General features: G+C 46.7%; 1 protein-coding gene across 1 annotated transcript in view; it reads right to left on the bottom strand.

Moving 5' to 3' along the window:
- The window catches only part of LOC146350709 (hexokinase HKDC1), a 51070-nt gene extending 36915 nt beyond the window's left edge, over positions 1–14155 (bottom strand). The window contains exon 1 of the mRNA XM_084845450.1: positions 13942–14155. Coding sequence (XP_084701576.1) covers positions 13942–14004 — 63 coding nt within the window. The 5' untranslated portion in view covers positions 14005–14155. The remainder of the gene's footprint in view (positions 1–13941) is intronic.
- Positions 14156–15500: the final 1345 nt, after the last annotated feature.

Below are 15500 nucleotides of genomic sequence, written 5' to 3'. Positions count from 1 at the left end.
TGGGAGCATTGCCTCCCGATCGAGGCACCAGTCCCAGTCCAGGCCTTAACCCTTTCCTCCCCGTCCTCGTCTGCTTCTGGCAGTTCTTCAGCTACAGTGATCCTCCCAGAGAAGTATGCAGCTTTTTGGGATGTTTTCGACAAGAAGAAGGCTGACCAGCTCCCCCCACACCGCCCATTTGACTGTGCCATTAACCTTATTCCAGGGGCGCCCATCCCCACTGGATGACTGTATTCGACGTCGGGGCCGGAACTTCGAGCTCTGCGAGAGTTTTTGGACACAAACCTCAAACGTGGCTTCATTCGCCCTTCCTCCTCCCCCGCCTGCACCCCTACCATCTTGGTGGCCAAGAAATCTGGAGAACTCTGCCCGGTGCACGACTATAGAGCCCTCAATTTGGTCTCGATCCCTGACAAGTACCACCTCCCATTGATCCCAGAGAAGCTGGAGCGCCTGGGGCGAGCCAAGATTTTCACAAAGTTGGACCTGCGTGGCGCCTACAATCTGATTAGCATCCGGGAAGGGGATGAGTGGAAGAACTATTTCGGCACCTGGTATGGAGCGTATGAATACCTAGTGATGCCGTTTGGGTTTGCCTGCGCTCCCCCCCCCCCACGTTTTCATGTTTTATGAATGCCCTCTTCCAGGACTATTTGGACACTTTCCTCATTGTGTATCTCGATGATTTACTTTTATTTTCTGAGGACCCTCACGCCCATCAGCACCATGTCTCCGCCATCCTCCAGCACCTCCACGAGCACCATCTATATGCCAAGCTCGAGAAATGTGCGTTTGACCTAACCTCTTTGGACTATCTTGGCTACATTATCTCAGCTGACGGTATCAGGATGGATCCTGCAAAGGTCCAGGCTGTCCTCTCCTGGCAGGCTCCATCCACCAAGAAGGACTTGCAACGTTTGCTGGGGTTTGCTAATTTCTACAGAAAGTTCCTGCCCAGCTTTGCTCGGCTGACATCTCCTCTAACAAACCTCCTTCTGGGCAGGAAATCTCCTTTTCATTGGACGGCATCTGCCCAACAGGCTTTCGAGGAACTTAAGAAGCTTTTTAGTTCTGAGCCGATCCTGTTACATCCCGACCCGAGGAAGCCTTTTGTGGTACAAACTGATGCCTCTAACTTTGCGGTGAGGGTGGTATTTTTTCAGCCAGATCAGGCGGGCAGCGGGTTGCAACCCTGCGCCTACCACTCCAGGAAGCTGAACATGTCTGAGAGGAATTATACCATCTGGAAAAAGGAATTGTTGGCCATCAATTAGGGGTGCACGAAAGTCACTTACCTGGTCTCGCAGCTTTTCGCGGTGGGGGGGAGGCGCTTTGCTGCTCTCCCCCCGAAGTTCAGGCCAGGGGGAGGAGGCTTCCTGCCTCGCCCGGCTGCGAACTAAAAAGTTAAAAAAAACAAAAACGCCCCCATGATAGGCTACGTGACGATTAACGTAGCCTATCACGGCTAGATCTGCAAAGTCAGCCGTGATAGGCTACATAAATCGTCACATAGCCTATCACGGGTGACTTAAAAAAAAAAAAAAAGCGCATACGCAAATGGCGGCCCCCATAGGGAGCCACCATTCGCGTTCCTTATTTGGTCGCCGTAGTCTACGTAATCTTTACGTAGACTACAGCGACCAAATAAGGAACGCGAATGGCGGCTCCCTATGGGGGCCGCCATTAGCCGTACGCGCTTTTTTTTTTTAAAGTCACCCGTGATAGGCTACGTGACGATTTACGTAGCCTATCACGGCTGACTTTGCAAATCTAGCCGTGATAGGCTACGTTAATCGTCACGTAGCCTATAACAGGGGCGTGGTTTTTTTGTTTGTTTTATTGGAATGGCGGCGGCAGCAGCTGGTCAAAAGATCGGCTGCCGCCCCCGCCCCTGACGAAGACCCGACGAACCGCCACCGGGAGGGACATTCAGGAAAGGTAAGTCCCGTCCCGGGGAGGGTGCGGGGGCGGGGGGGGCGGAGAATTTCTCCCCGAAACTTGTTTGGGGGGCTGAACACGTTGGCGCTTGGCCCCCCGAAGTTTCGGGGAGAAATTCTCCGCCAACCCTACCATCAAGTCCGCTTTGGAGACCTGGCGTCATCTTCTGGAGGGGGCACAGCACCCAGTCAAAGTTAGAACCAACTATCGCAACCTGGAACATCTTCAGACAGCCCGTGCCTTAAACCAGCGGCAGATTAGGTGGTCTTTTTTTCCCCCCTGGTTCCACCTTAAGAATTGCCAAGTGAAGGCCTCCGACAACCTACAAGCAGATGCTCTTTCTCGTAAGCTGGACCTCCAGCCAGGGGGTGAGGGAAATCCCCCCCTCTCTGATTCTTCCCCCCCCCCAGAGCCTGGTGGCAGCTGCAGTGCCTCACTCTTGGGAGGAGCTCCTTCACTCTGCACAGGCTCAGGATGTTTTTGTTCGCACAAAAGTGGAGGACTTGAGGCTAACCTCTGCCCCCCCCACTCTACCCCCTTCTCTTTGCGAGGTGGCCTGCTTTACTATTCCAGTCGGGTCTATGTGCCTTCTAGACCCCTCCGCGAGAAGGTCCTCCATCAGTGCCACGACTCTCCCACCGCTGGGCATTTTGGCTTCGCCAAGACTCTGCACGGAGTGACGCGGGATTTTTGGTGGCCTCGTGTGTGTCGGGACGTCAAGACCTATGTTGCTTCCTGTCCAACCTGCCAGTGGGCGAAGGCCTCCTCAGGCAATCCCACAGGCTTGCTTCACCCCCTGCCTACCCCCTCAGGACCTTGGAAACTGCTCTCCCTTGACTTCATCACTGACTTGCCTCCCTCACATGGTCAGACCACCATTCTGGTGGTGGTGGATTTGTTTTCTAAGATGGCCCATTTCATCCCCTGCTCTGCTCCACTGTCTCCCACAGCCAGGGAGACAGCGGAGCTGTTTTTGGCGCATGTTTTCCAGCTCCACAGATGGCCCGAGGCTCTCATTTCAGATAGGGGGGCCCAATTCACTGCCCATTTCTGGAGGGAGCTACTTGGGCTTCTCCATGTGACGCTCCGTCTTTCCTACGCCCACCATCCACAGACAGACGGTCAGACCGAGCGTACCAATGCGACTCTGGAGCAATATTTGCGCTGTTATGTCAATTACCAGCAAGATGACTGGTTTTCCTTGCTGCCTCTCGCAGAATTTGCTTATAACAATGCCTGCCATGCTTCCACCCGCCAAACTCCATTTTTTTGCCAATTTTGGTTACCACCCCAAGGCTTTCCTGTCCACCTTAGCTCCCTCTTCGGTGCCAGCGGCCCATGACTTTTTAGAGGAGTTACGAGCGGTACACCACCTCTTACGGGACTCCCTCGAGCAAGCCAAGACAGCCTACAAGGCCTCTGCAGACCGGCGGCGTCAGCCAGGTCCGTCTCTGCAACTGGAGGACTGGGTTTGGTTGTCCACCCAATACCTCCCCTCTCACTCGCCCGCAAGGAAGCTCACGCCTCGCCACATGGGGCCTTTCCAGATTACAGCCCAGATTAACCCGGTACTTTTCGCCTGGCTCTCCCCCGCTCCATGAAGATCCATCCTGTTTTTCATCGGTGTTTGCTGTTCCCCCAGGTTTCTGGCGACCCTCATCGCTCAGTCAGTTCCCACCTGCCGCCAGTGCTGGTGGAGGGGGAGGAGGAGTTTGAGGTCGCAGAGGTTCTGGACTCCCGCCTTTCTCGCAGCTGCCTGCAATATCTAGTGGACTGGAAGGGGTAAGGGCCAGATGAGTGAACCTGGGAACTCAGGGAAAATGTGCACGCTCCCTTGCTGCTAAAGCGTTTCCACCAGCTGTACCCCCACAAACCCAGGGCCCCAGGGGAAGAGCACGAGGGGGGGGCCTCATGGGAGCGGGCCTCATGGGAGCGGGGATGATGTCAGGGTGGAAACTGAGCCAATAGAACCCCAGAGCAGTTCTGATTCTGAGGAGGATCAGCAATCTGTGGGAGAGGAGCCAGCTCATCCCTCACAGGCACAGCAGCTGGCAGAGATTCCTCCTGCTGGCATTCCTGAGATAGATAGTGAACCTGGCAGTGAGCAAGTGCGGGAGGGGGGCTTGCTGGACGCTCGACGCAGACGCAAAGAGCGAAGAGCGATGGAGGGCGCGGAAAGGAGGCATAGTGCCCGTTTGGCATGCAAGCAAAGGCCGCCTCCCGTGGACCCAAGGGAAAGAGGGAGGATCTCTCCCTAGTCCACAAGTTCAGGGTCTTCAAGTGACTCTCCTTCAAACGGGGATCAACTGCCTACTCGGCGCATAGGCCACTCTGCTGTTCCTTTACTTAGTCGCTGGTGATTAGCATCTGAAAGAGTCATTAAGTTGTAAAAGGATTAAAGCCTAAACCTTCCGTCTGTGTCTTGAGTTGGCTATTGGAGTCTACCGAAAAAGGCCACCAGGGCGCTTCTGACACCATTATACATCCAAGTCTACTTTTATGGATACAAATACACATGAGGTAGAACGGATTTGAGAGGCGGTAGTCTGGTGTTGATGGAGAGCATGGGTAAAATCAGTCATGTGGGTGACCTAATGCGAAGGGAATTTCATTTACAAGGGTGTTGAACAAATAGGTCTGTTCTGTACTCAGCCAGACATCGATTTGTACTCATGGAGCACATTTGGGGATATATTGCCCATTCTTGATCCCTTTTGAAACCAAACGAGCAGAAATGATCCATTGTGCTTCCATGTAAGCAGAGATAACAATTCTTTGGAAACCTAGCAAACACTGCCAGGACCGTGGATGCGCCATCACTGGAGAGAAAAGATGCTTGCCTTTCACTGGGACATTTCCCTTGTACACAGCTGTGCACGGTATCGCTGAACCATGAGCCCAAGAAAGCACCATCTGGATCAGCCTCTCAGGGTCACTTTCCATGTTATATTTTGCAGATATGTTTGAGATGCCTGAAAATATTATGAATCCAAATTCATTCTTACCCCAACAACTCATCGACCCATGAACTAAGACCCTCTGGAAAAAGTTCAGGAAATTTAAAGGTGTTTGTGGGGCAACCAGACTGAAGTATAATCTTACTTTCATAATATGAGTTTCCACATATGCTCACTCAGGGCAGTGACCTTCCATAGCTTCCATTTGTAAGGTAGGAAGAAGCACACACAGCTGACCTCTTTTTCCACCAGATGGACTGAGAAAACACAGCTCTCTCTGCCATTATCAAAAAGCTAACATTTGCATTGCCTCTTTGGAGGGCATGCTGAACCTTTGCGGCCTTTAAAAATCAGATTACGAGAAGGTGATGCTATTATTTTTTCTAAGTCTTCAATTGGACTATCCTTTGCTTAACTCGCCAGATCTAACAATAGCCAACTGTTAGTATATTACCCAGTAGACCTCAGAGAAACAGAGAGAGACTGGGTTTGGACAATACGACATGGCTTAATTAACCCATCATGGGTTATTGTGTTGTCTGGTGGGAGTTTTTTAACTCACAATGGCTTACTTGGCCAAACTAACCCACTCTGATAACCCACAGTCTGCAGAGTGGGTTATTTAACCCATCATGGGTTATTGTGTTGTGTGGCAGTCACTGTGGCAAGAGCAGTCAAAACAGCTGCTGCTTTGCTCTTCCCTGGCTTACAGCTTAGGAACAGATTAAAGTGACCAAGCCAGCAGTATAGAAGAGGCAGAGTATGAGGTCTAGTCCTGACTGCAAATCCCCAAGTTGTTAAAGGCACCTCCCCACTTATTGGTGCTGCCGGGATTTTCGTTGCTTTCAGAGTTAAGATGCAGGGTTTTCACAGTGCAGAGGGTGCCTCCTTAGTAGAGGAGGCAGGGTATTAAGTTTGGTCCCGATCCTGCAAACCCCAAGGTTTTCTAGCCACTTCCCCTTTTTTGGTACACTCAGGATTTTTGCTCCTCTGAACTAAATGCTCAAGGGTTTGATGGTGGAACTGGTGCCTCCCAACTAGGAGAGGCTGTGTGTGGACTGTGTTCCCTATTCTGCAAACCCCCAAGGTTTTCTAGCCACTTCTCCCTTTTTGGTGCACACAGGACTTTTGCTCCTTGGTGAATGATTGTGCAGGGTGTTGATGGTGGATTCAGTACCTCCTGACTGGTTTTGTGTATGAAGTTTTGTCCCGATCTTGCAAACTTCCCGCACTCCAGATGTGAAACAGTGCCACTGCTCAAGCTGGAGCACTGCAACAGGACACAGGGCAGGGGTGTGAGTCAAATTACAAACAGGAGCTTAATAAGCTACTCACATAAGCTACTCACAGTAGCTTATTAGCCCACTCCTGTGGCAGGGGATCTTGAGCTGTTTAAAAAATAAGCTACTGTGGGTAATTTATTAACCCATCGTGGGCTATGCATGTGTCATCCAAACACAGCCAGAGAGAGATCTTTTAGAGTAAAGGTCTCCTTTCCATCAATTGGTCTTAAACTCTGCTGCATGAAGGACTACTATTCTAGTTTGCTTGTTCTTTGTGGCCCACCATATTGGGCCAATTCACATGACGTGACAGCCCACCATGGGATGTTTAACCCTCAGTGAGGCTACAGTGTGTGCTGGCCACCATTTTGCATATTCAACCCCTGACCAGGGGTTTTCATGTCATGCGAACCCAGCCACCATGGGTTATGCTAGGGTTAAACAACCCTTGTATGAGGCATGGTCTGTTGTAGGGTTATGCAAGGGTTGTTTCACCCTCATATAACCCACCGTGGCTGGGTTTGCATGACACGAAAACCCCCAGCTGGGGAGTTGGATATGCAAAATGGCATCCATGGGCGCTGAGGCTCATCATGACTTAAATAACCCATGGTAAGCCACAGCGTGTCATGTGAACCAGGTCGCTGCCTTACCTTTATACCATCAAGCAACAGATCACATGAAAGACTTGTGAATCAGTGGCCAACTGCTGGTCTCATTTTCTATGGCCACAAACTCTTTCAATAAAACTCTGTATCTGTCAGGGAGAACCATGCACACAACAGGAAGATGCTTGGTGTTTCTTTTTAAAGTTCCCATTGCAAGTGCTTGCACTGCTGAAAAGGTGAGTTCTTTAAGTGGGTTACCTCTTTAGCATGTGGTGCAAACTTCAACAGATCATCCACAGCTTCATCTTTTGTTTTTATTGGAGCCTTGGCAAAAGTCTGAAACTGCACCAAACACCACTGGGAATCCCTGGACTATAGTTTAGAATCCCAGCCTTACTTTACAGGATCTAAACTTCCCTGCCTAGTTACATATTTATTTATTTCTATGATTCAATCAAACTGAAGGTGGCTTACAAATAAAAATATAAAACTTCAGCAAAATTTAAAAGCAAAATTGTTTATATTTTGTTGCTAAGAATAATAGCAACGAAGAAAAATAGCAATAAAACATCGTCAAAGCATCGTCATAAAAACCTTATCAGCAACAGCCAACCAGAAAATAGATTAAAAGCTCAACTAAAGATGCCTGCCAGGATAAACAGTCCTAAAAGCTCAGTTAAAAGCAGGCAAAAGAAAGGTCCTCGTAAACCTTTGTTGGGAGGACATTCCATAATGCAGTCCCCACAAATGGAAGGCCCTCCTCCCTCTTGTCACCACCAGCTGCACATCTGTTGCCAAAGAGACAGCAGGGAGGGCTGGCTGCTAGGTAAGGATTTACCTAACTACCAAACTAACATGTCAGATTTACCAAACTAATGTGTCAAACATAAGCTTGACCACGTATAACAAGTACAAAAACCAATTATATTTTCCTCACTAGTCATGCATACACCTTCAGAGAATTAAATCAGGGGACTTGGGAATCACAACATGCAGTAATAGCATTACCACTGATGTAGCAACACCTTTGATAATCAGTGCACTATAATGGGTTGCAGGGGCCAAATCTGGCCCTCCGGTGTTCCCCAGATGGCCACGGCCCCTTCCCCTGGCGCCCATACCCTTTCTCCCAACCACCAACCGCTTGGTGGTTTCCTGGCTTTTGTAGTTGTTTCCCACATTCTAAAAGGTTGAAATGCCTCTCCTAAGGCTTACTGACCAGCAGTAAGAGCTTAAGCTAAATGTTGTAGAGGTAGAGGGTATGACTGTAAGACTCAGCAGGCCTCAAACACAACTGTCCTTTATTTATCACACACAGAACTGAAGAACTTAGCAGAAGCTCCACCCGCTGTTGGTACTCCCAACACTACAAGAGCTGCCAAGGTTCAAAACTATAACTAAGCCATAATATCCCCCCTGCCCCGGATACATAACATTAAAATATGCTGGTATTTGGGGGATTTTGGTCCTGCCCCTTTGGCCCTGCCCACCACTGGAATGCGGCCCCCAAGAGCTTCTCCAAAATAGAATTTGGCCCGCAGACTTGTTAGAAAAAAAAGGAGACTCCATAACCGTTGGCGTCTCAAGTTACGTAAGAGCCCGAGTGGCGGGAAAATATAGGCGGAGCAAAAAGGGAATCATACTGATGCGCTCATGACTAACAGCTTGGTAAGCTGATAGTGACTGTTTATTGGATATTAACTTAGTGAGCCGATGTACTAACTGTTTCATTGGTTACTGGTAAGAACAATAGAAGCGATATGATATAAAGGGCTTTTGCACACGTGTCTCGGGGTCCAGACTGCTCTGCACCCGTTTTGCAAAACGTTCAATAAAATAGTGTTGGATCCACTGCTGCCTGCCTGGCATTCTTTTCTTCTAAACCAAAAGCAAGGACTTTTTATCTAACAGACTGAAAGAGGTTCATCACCCCTGGACTATAATTTAGTCAAACCAGAGACCCTTCTGATTAACAGCTAGCCATTTCCATCTCAAGAAATAATTACAAAAATGTAAGAAGTAAGACCACCTTTTCCCCAGTGTTTGCGAATACAGCACTTGCTATACTCTTTAACTACATATTTCAGAAGGTTCAGGAAAATATCACAATTTGAGAATCACCTGATGCAAGACTGATGCAACAAGAAAGCGTTGATGAGAATCTTAGCGCTGAGCTGCTAAATGTGAGGTCGGGTAAGATGTCAAAAGATGTTAAACGAAATGGGAGACAGATTTCATAATAGTCATACTTAACATTTGTCTAATGCTTTGATGTGTTCAAAGTGCTTCATTATCTAGCTGCAATTCTTTAAACAGCTCAACACGGTAACTCAGTATTATTATCGCCTATAGCAGCCATGCCCAACCTAGTACCCTCCAACCATTTTAGACTACAACTCCCATCATGTCTGATCACTGACCATGGTAGCTGGGGATACTGGGGTTTATAGTCCAACACATCAGGAGGACACCACACTGGAGAAAGCTGCCCTACACTGCAGATGGGAGGGATGGACTGAGTGGTTTGAAGAGGCAAGATTCAAACAGGGGACTTCCTGGTATGTAGCTCAGTTCCTTAGCTGCTACACTGTCTACAACCCACATTCTCTCTAAAGGAAAGAATCCCAGAAGAGGTTTATGTGGCTTTGGGCTAATAATGCACTATCGAAACCAGTAAAGAAAATTGTTCATAGAACATTATACCAGTGGAACTACACATCCTTTAAGCTTCAGGAAAGATATAAAAGCATACTCTATCAACTGCTGGAGAGGTGGTGGTTTCTCCTTCACAGTCTTTATTTAATTTATGTTGGCAGTGCCCAAAGTCTTTTGGTAGGCAATAATTAAACTTTTTAAAGGTATCAGAGATTACAAATTACCTACAGACCTGCTAACTATTCTGCTACGTTATCCAGAAGGGAAATTTGAGACTTGTGGTCTTGAATTGATCAACCATCTCTTACGTACTGCCAGAATAAGTTTAGGAAGCAACTGGTCCTAAAGGCTAAACTAGAAGTGGCAGGACACCCACTTGTTAAAACCTGGGCCAGCCCCAACTGCAAATAAAGCACCAAGGGGGGAGGTCTAAGTTTTAGCAGAAAGGGGACACAGAGGTGCAGGGAGCTGATCCAACCCATCCCATGTACACCACTGATCTCTCCGAAATGCTTTTCTGCCAGCCAAGCTTGCTTCTAGTATCAGAGTTTAGCTGAGGTGGAAAGCAACTGAGACTGTGGGAAGGTAAGCCAAGGATGGTGGAAGACTTGGCACACACATATGCACACGTGTACACACAAGCACGCACACAGCTGCTTCTCTTGAAATTAGACACCCCCCAGCCCACATTTTATATGAGATTAGAGGGAGACCCAAGTTTAGGGCTAAATTAAACAATGATTGTTCAGAAGGAGCTATAGCACAGTGGTAGAGTACCTGCTTTGCATGCAGAATGTCTGCGGTTCGATCCCTAGCAAATCCAGGCAGGGCTGGGAAAGAATTCTGCCCGAAACTCTGGAGAACTGCTGCAAGTCAGTGTTGACAATACTGGGTTAGATGGACCCATGGTCTGACTCAGTATACAGCAGCTTCTTATGTTCTTACATGCAACTCAGTAGATCTATAAACAGGATCACCTGCTGGTGGATTGTGGGGGGGGGGGTTATAACGGCCATGCACGTGTGTGTGATTCAGATTCAGGTGCAGTGGAGAATTTGTGTGTGAAAGAGATTCAGATTAGGACCATGTTGCTGAGGGAGGTGGGTCAACCTGGCCCCTACACAAACACACCACTTTCACTAATTAAAATCACCCCAAAGTATTTGCCCTGTGGGGCTAAATATGCAGGTCCCTTTGGATATACTGTATGCTTTGCTCTGTGATGCAAATAACAAGTTGGAGGTAAAGGATAACCCTACACACACACACACACACAGATTTTCCCCTTCTCCTGTGGTTAACACTTTTTTTTTTTAAGTAGTAGATCCTATTCAAAGATCTACTGCATTAAAGTTAATTTGGTCAAAGTTAACAGGTCTACCACTGGCATGTCTAGTTTGACCTCATGTTTAAGTAAATACTAGAAAGAATTTGGAAGAGAGTAAATTTAGCTAACTTGACTAACTACATAAGGGCCAAAGAAGGGTATCAACGTGTTAATACATTAAAGAACAATTAATCTTTTTTGTCTGTTAATTGAATGACAAGCTTAATGAGAACATTCAGCTACATCTTTGTTATCCATATTTTAAAAAGAATTGGGGAGGGGCTTTTCTTTCTTGTATAATTCATTTTATATTTGAGGAATATAAATTAAAATGTCATCCTTTGTGTGCATATGTGGGGGGGGGGATCAGACACAACAGTGGTGAGTAAACTAAACACTGAATAAGTGAGATTATGCCTTTCATGGGATCAACATGTCTCTAGGATTACTGGACTACCCACAGAAGAAGATCTGGGAGCAGGTCAATGCATTCAGAGTAAAAATACAGGATACTAAAAATGCAGGCTGCTGCCCATAACTCTTCAGGTTTGAGCAGAGAGGTGTTTACAAAGAGTCTGGACATATGTAGTAGAATTTGTGCATGATAATAACCTATCAGCATTTCATTTTCTATATAAGCCCAGCATCTTTGGCGCGCTGCCAGGGTTCCTGGCAACCCCCCTGTTGACACCTGCCCTGGGCCTCCCCCTTTACAGCAGAGGTGGAAATCATGGGACCCTCTAGATGAAGCTAGACTGCAGTTTCCATCAGCCCTAGTCCACCAACATCAGAAGGGCCACATGTTCCCCATATCTGCTAATTTTAAAAAAAAAAAGTTAGGTCTAGGAGCCATAATTTTAATCTCCTACAATATTCCTGGATGTATTATTGCTCTGGGGCATTATGGGAAAATAAAATGGTGGCTCCCAACTGCCCATCTCTGAAGCAGGGCATTGATGCTACCTGCTGCTACCACGAGATAAGCACACTAGGGCACATCGAGATAAGAGGGGGGCTGCCAGAGGTTTTTTGCCAATGTAAAATTTTTCAATTTCAATACAATTTCAATGTAAGAAAGAGAACTTGTTTTTAAAAAAAGAAAACATAAAAAACACCACTGATGGAGGTTCTTAACAAAATAACCCCCAAACCCTGAAAATCAAACATCTTTTATGTTAAGGCCTCAGTTCTCTCAACTAATCTATTGACTCATATATTGCCCCTGCAGTAGGCCTCTTAATGTAGAGGTGCCAAGATAGTGATAAATCATATCCAGGTTTACTTACAAGGAGTGCTTTATTGAGTACCATCAGCAAACAGGCGTATCCAATGGTTGGATCAGACAGCTTCTCTGAACCCAGAGCCAGGGGGTAAAATGAGTTTTATACCATACATATTAGCAGTGAGGCAGCATGACAACAGCAAGCGTTATTTAGCATTCATCTACAACTTTCCCAGCATAGGCTGACAGTACTTGGTCAGAAGGGAAACAATCAGAGGTTTCCCAGCACAGACATCTTCAGCTTTAAGGCAAACAAGCCTCACTTCCCAGGCACATCTTGATAAGACACTCCAGCTCTTTATGTGCTGAGGCTGTGCTAACGACCTTTGACTCATTCTGGTAAATCAAGAAGCCTGATACGGGAAAACCACAGCCAACTGGACCAAAGTCTGAGAGCATTATGGATCATCTAAGCCCTCAAAAACTACTAATAGCTTGGTTCAGGCCTGGGGCCTTACAACTCATTTTTCAGAAGGTGAAATTGCTTCACTTAATTGCTGTCCTTTGTGGAGATTAGGGAGCACGTGTGACAATCTACACCTAGCTCTAGGAATGCCATTAGGACAGTGCGAGAATGGCTAGAATGCTAGGGGGAAAGGTGGGTGGGGAGGGAGAAAAGCAAGAACTGGTGAAGGGCAAAAACAGCCAGGGAGTCACATAATGGAACAATTAGATGCCAAAAGTCTTTCCCAGTTTGATTACATTATAGATTAAGTTCTATCCCAGGCTTTTTAGTCCTTATGTTTTTAAGGGCACAATCCTATGCATGTTTAGACAGAAAAAAGTCCTGCATGCTGGCTGGGGAATGCTGAGAGTTGTAGAACTTTTTTCTGCCTAAACATGCATAGGATTGTAACATAAGTGTGTTATTGTGGTTTTAGACCTTTTCCTGCTGATGGTTTTTACTCTGGTTTTATTCTGCTGTAAACTTTTCAAGATTTTACATTATGTTTTGTCATGTCGTATTTTAGGTTTTTAATTTTTGCGAACCACCTGGAACACTTTGGCTATTGGGCAGTATAAAGCTGTAGTAAGTAAATAGGACATTTGATTAAACAACCTCTGGTTTGATGAAATTATAGTGCATTTGATTATCAAAAGTGTTATTGCAGCAATGGTCATCATTCCGTGTGTGGTTTTTCTTCTTTCAAAATTGGGATTTTGCTAACTGTTTACCCATGGAAAGACATTTACTGGTTTGTCCTCATATAAAATGTTCTTATGTTACCGTTCATTTAAATATAACGTTGCAAACATCTCGCACAATGATGTTTAAGGCAAGCCATTGGAGTTGTACAGAAATATCCCCTCCTCCATCCAATAAAATGGGAACTGTGGGGCAAATATTTGGGGCAGTTCTGTCACTCCCTTCAAGACAGCTGGAATGCTCCCATGATTTTAATACGTCTTGGATCAGATGACCCAAACCCACTTTAGCTGGGTGTAATCACACTGACTTCAAGGGGGCTTCATGACTGGTGACCAAATTAGTCCCTTAGATTTAAAATGCAGTTTATAATGCAAACTAGCAAGTCAAGCACCACAGAGTTCCATTTATGATGTATGGGGGGGGGGCAGGGGGAGAGAAATGCCTTGTTAAATTCTAAACTTTACCATTGTAGCTGATACTTACTAGAGATTCTGAACTTTACACAATCAATGCTTATACTAAGATTTATCTCCTTAAATATAACCCTCGGGTTTTTCATTTGCAAGGGTGCAAATGGATTTAAACCTGCCAAGCAAAAACTCACCCCCTGCCAGACTTTGCTAGTAACATGCTAGTTCTGTCACAAAAGCCCTATTTATTTATTGCCGAAAGGAAACACTGTGTAAAACAGAAAAGAAAAAAGCCAATCTTAAAACAGCAGCCAACACAGCCAAATCTTACCTTTTTGATCTGGTCCTCTTTGAGCTTTGTAAAATAAAAGGCCACTAAGTGTACAGCAAACATTTTCTCCAGTGGTTTAATATGGACAGACCTGCTGCAAATTACTAACCCCAGATCCTACTCAGATGCGAAGAACCCAGCAGGAGAGCTCCTTCAGCAGGGTCATTTCCCCATAAGAGTCCCCAGAGCAGCAAGTCCTGAACTAAATCTGTTCGGCGTGATGGTTGGTTCAATTATTAAACTTCAGCCTCTTCCTCTCTCCCCCCACCGCCCCCAGTTCCTCCCTCCACTTGGTACAGTCTAATACTGAGCAGGTGGCTAACTGCCAAGAGCAGAGAACAGAAATGACTAGTTACTGGCCCAACTTGGGGATTTTTACCTCAGTCTGAACAATCCCCGTTGCTATGAGGTATTCTTTGCTTAACGCAAACCCACCGTGAATTTCCAACGTGGCACGCGTCCAGTAGGAGAAAGTAATAAAAACAAGCCACTTGAATGGACATTGTCTCACTCAAGACACATTTCTTGGGGGATTATGGAAAGGGGGGACACTTCTTTTGCTTTTTGTCCTGGTTGGCACTGTAACATTAGAGAAATCTTTACGCGTGTTTTCCCAGTCAAGCCTGTCACACGCTTCTGTCTGTTACAGATTCATGTCCCGTATAAGCCGCACTTCTCAATGATTCTGACATGGCCCACTGGCCACCTTCGCAGATTGTCCTCCACAAAACTCCCAGCTCAAAGAGTTTGGGAAGTATAGTTACGGAAGGAAGATATACTCCAAAACTGGAATCCTATGTATGCCTACTCAGAAGTAAGATTCACAGAGTTCAAGGGGACGTATGTCCAGGTCAGCGTGTATAGTAGCCTTTTGTAACCTGGTGTCCTCCAGATGTGTTGGAGTACACCTCCAGTCATCCCCACCCACAGTGCTGACTCCAGGTTTTTGAGGGCCCTTGGGCAAGACACCCTCAATGGGCCCTCTCCTTTAGTGAGTCTACCTTCTCACAACTATTGTCACCAGCTGGTATTGCTCCTCGGCATTGCTGCCACTTGTTTCCTTGGCAAGCAGAGAGCCAGGGAGCAAGAAGGCCGTGGCGTCTGCTGCTCTCCCCTCCTCACCACCACTGTTGTCTGGGCCAGTGTGAGAGGCAGGTAAACAAGCAGGCTGAGTAGAGATTGTAGGAGTTGCAGTCCAGGGCTGCCCCCAGAAAGGCTTTTATCTGGCCATTGCCTGGCTTCATTCATGAGAGCCAGTGTGGTGTAGTGGCAAGAGTGTTGGACTAGGAGCTGGGAGATCCGGGTTCTAGTCCCCACTCGGCCATGGAAGCACACTGGGTGACTTTGGGCCAGTCACAGACTCTCAGCCCAACCCACCTCACAGGGTTATTGTTGTGAGGATAAAATGGAAAGGAGGATAATGTCAGCCGCCTTGAGTTCCTTGCAAGAGGAAAAAAGGTGGGGTATAAATGCAATAAATAAATTCATGAAATTTTGAATGAGCAGGGCTCAGGGTTTACAGCAGGGTCCAGATGTCATTAGCTTGTAACTCTTCTGTG

Source organism: Heloderma suspectum, chromosome 3, assembly GCF_057233095.1.
Source record: "Heloderma suspectum isolate Gila_16-S chromosome 3, 16-S_ref, whole genome shotgun sequence".
Classification (NCBI taxonomy): Eukaryota; Metazoa; Chordata; class Lepidosauria; order Squamata; family Helodermatidae; genus Heloderma; species Heloderma suspectum.
This window is presented reverse-complemented; position numbering and strand designations above follow the sequence as displayed.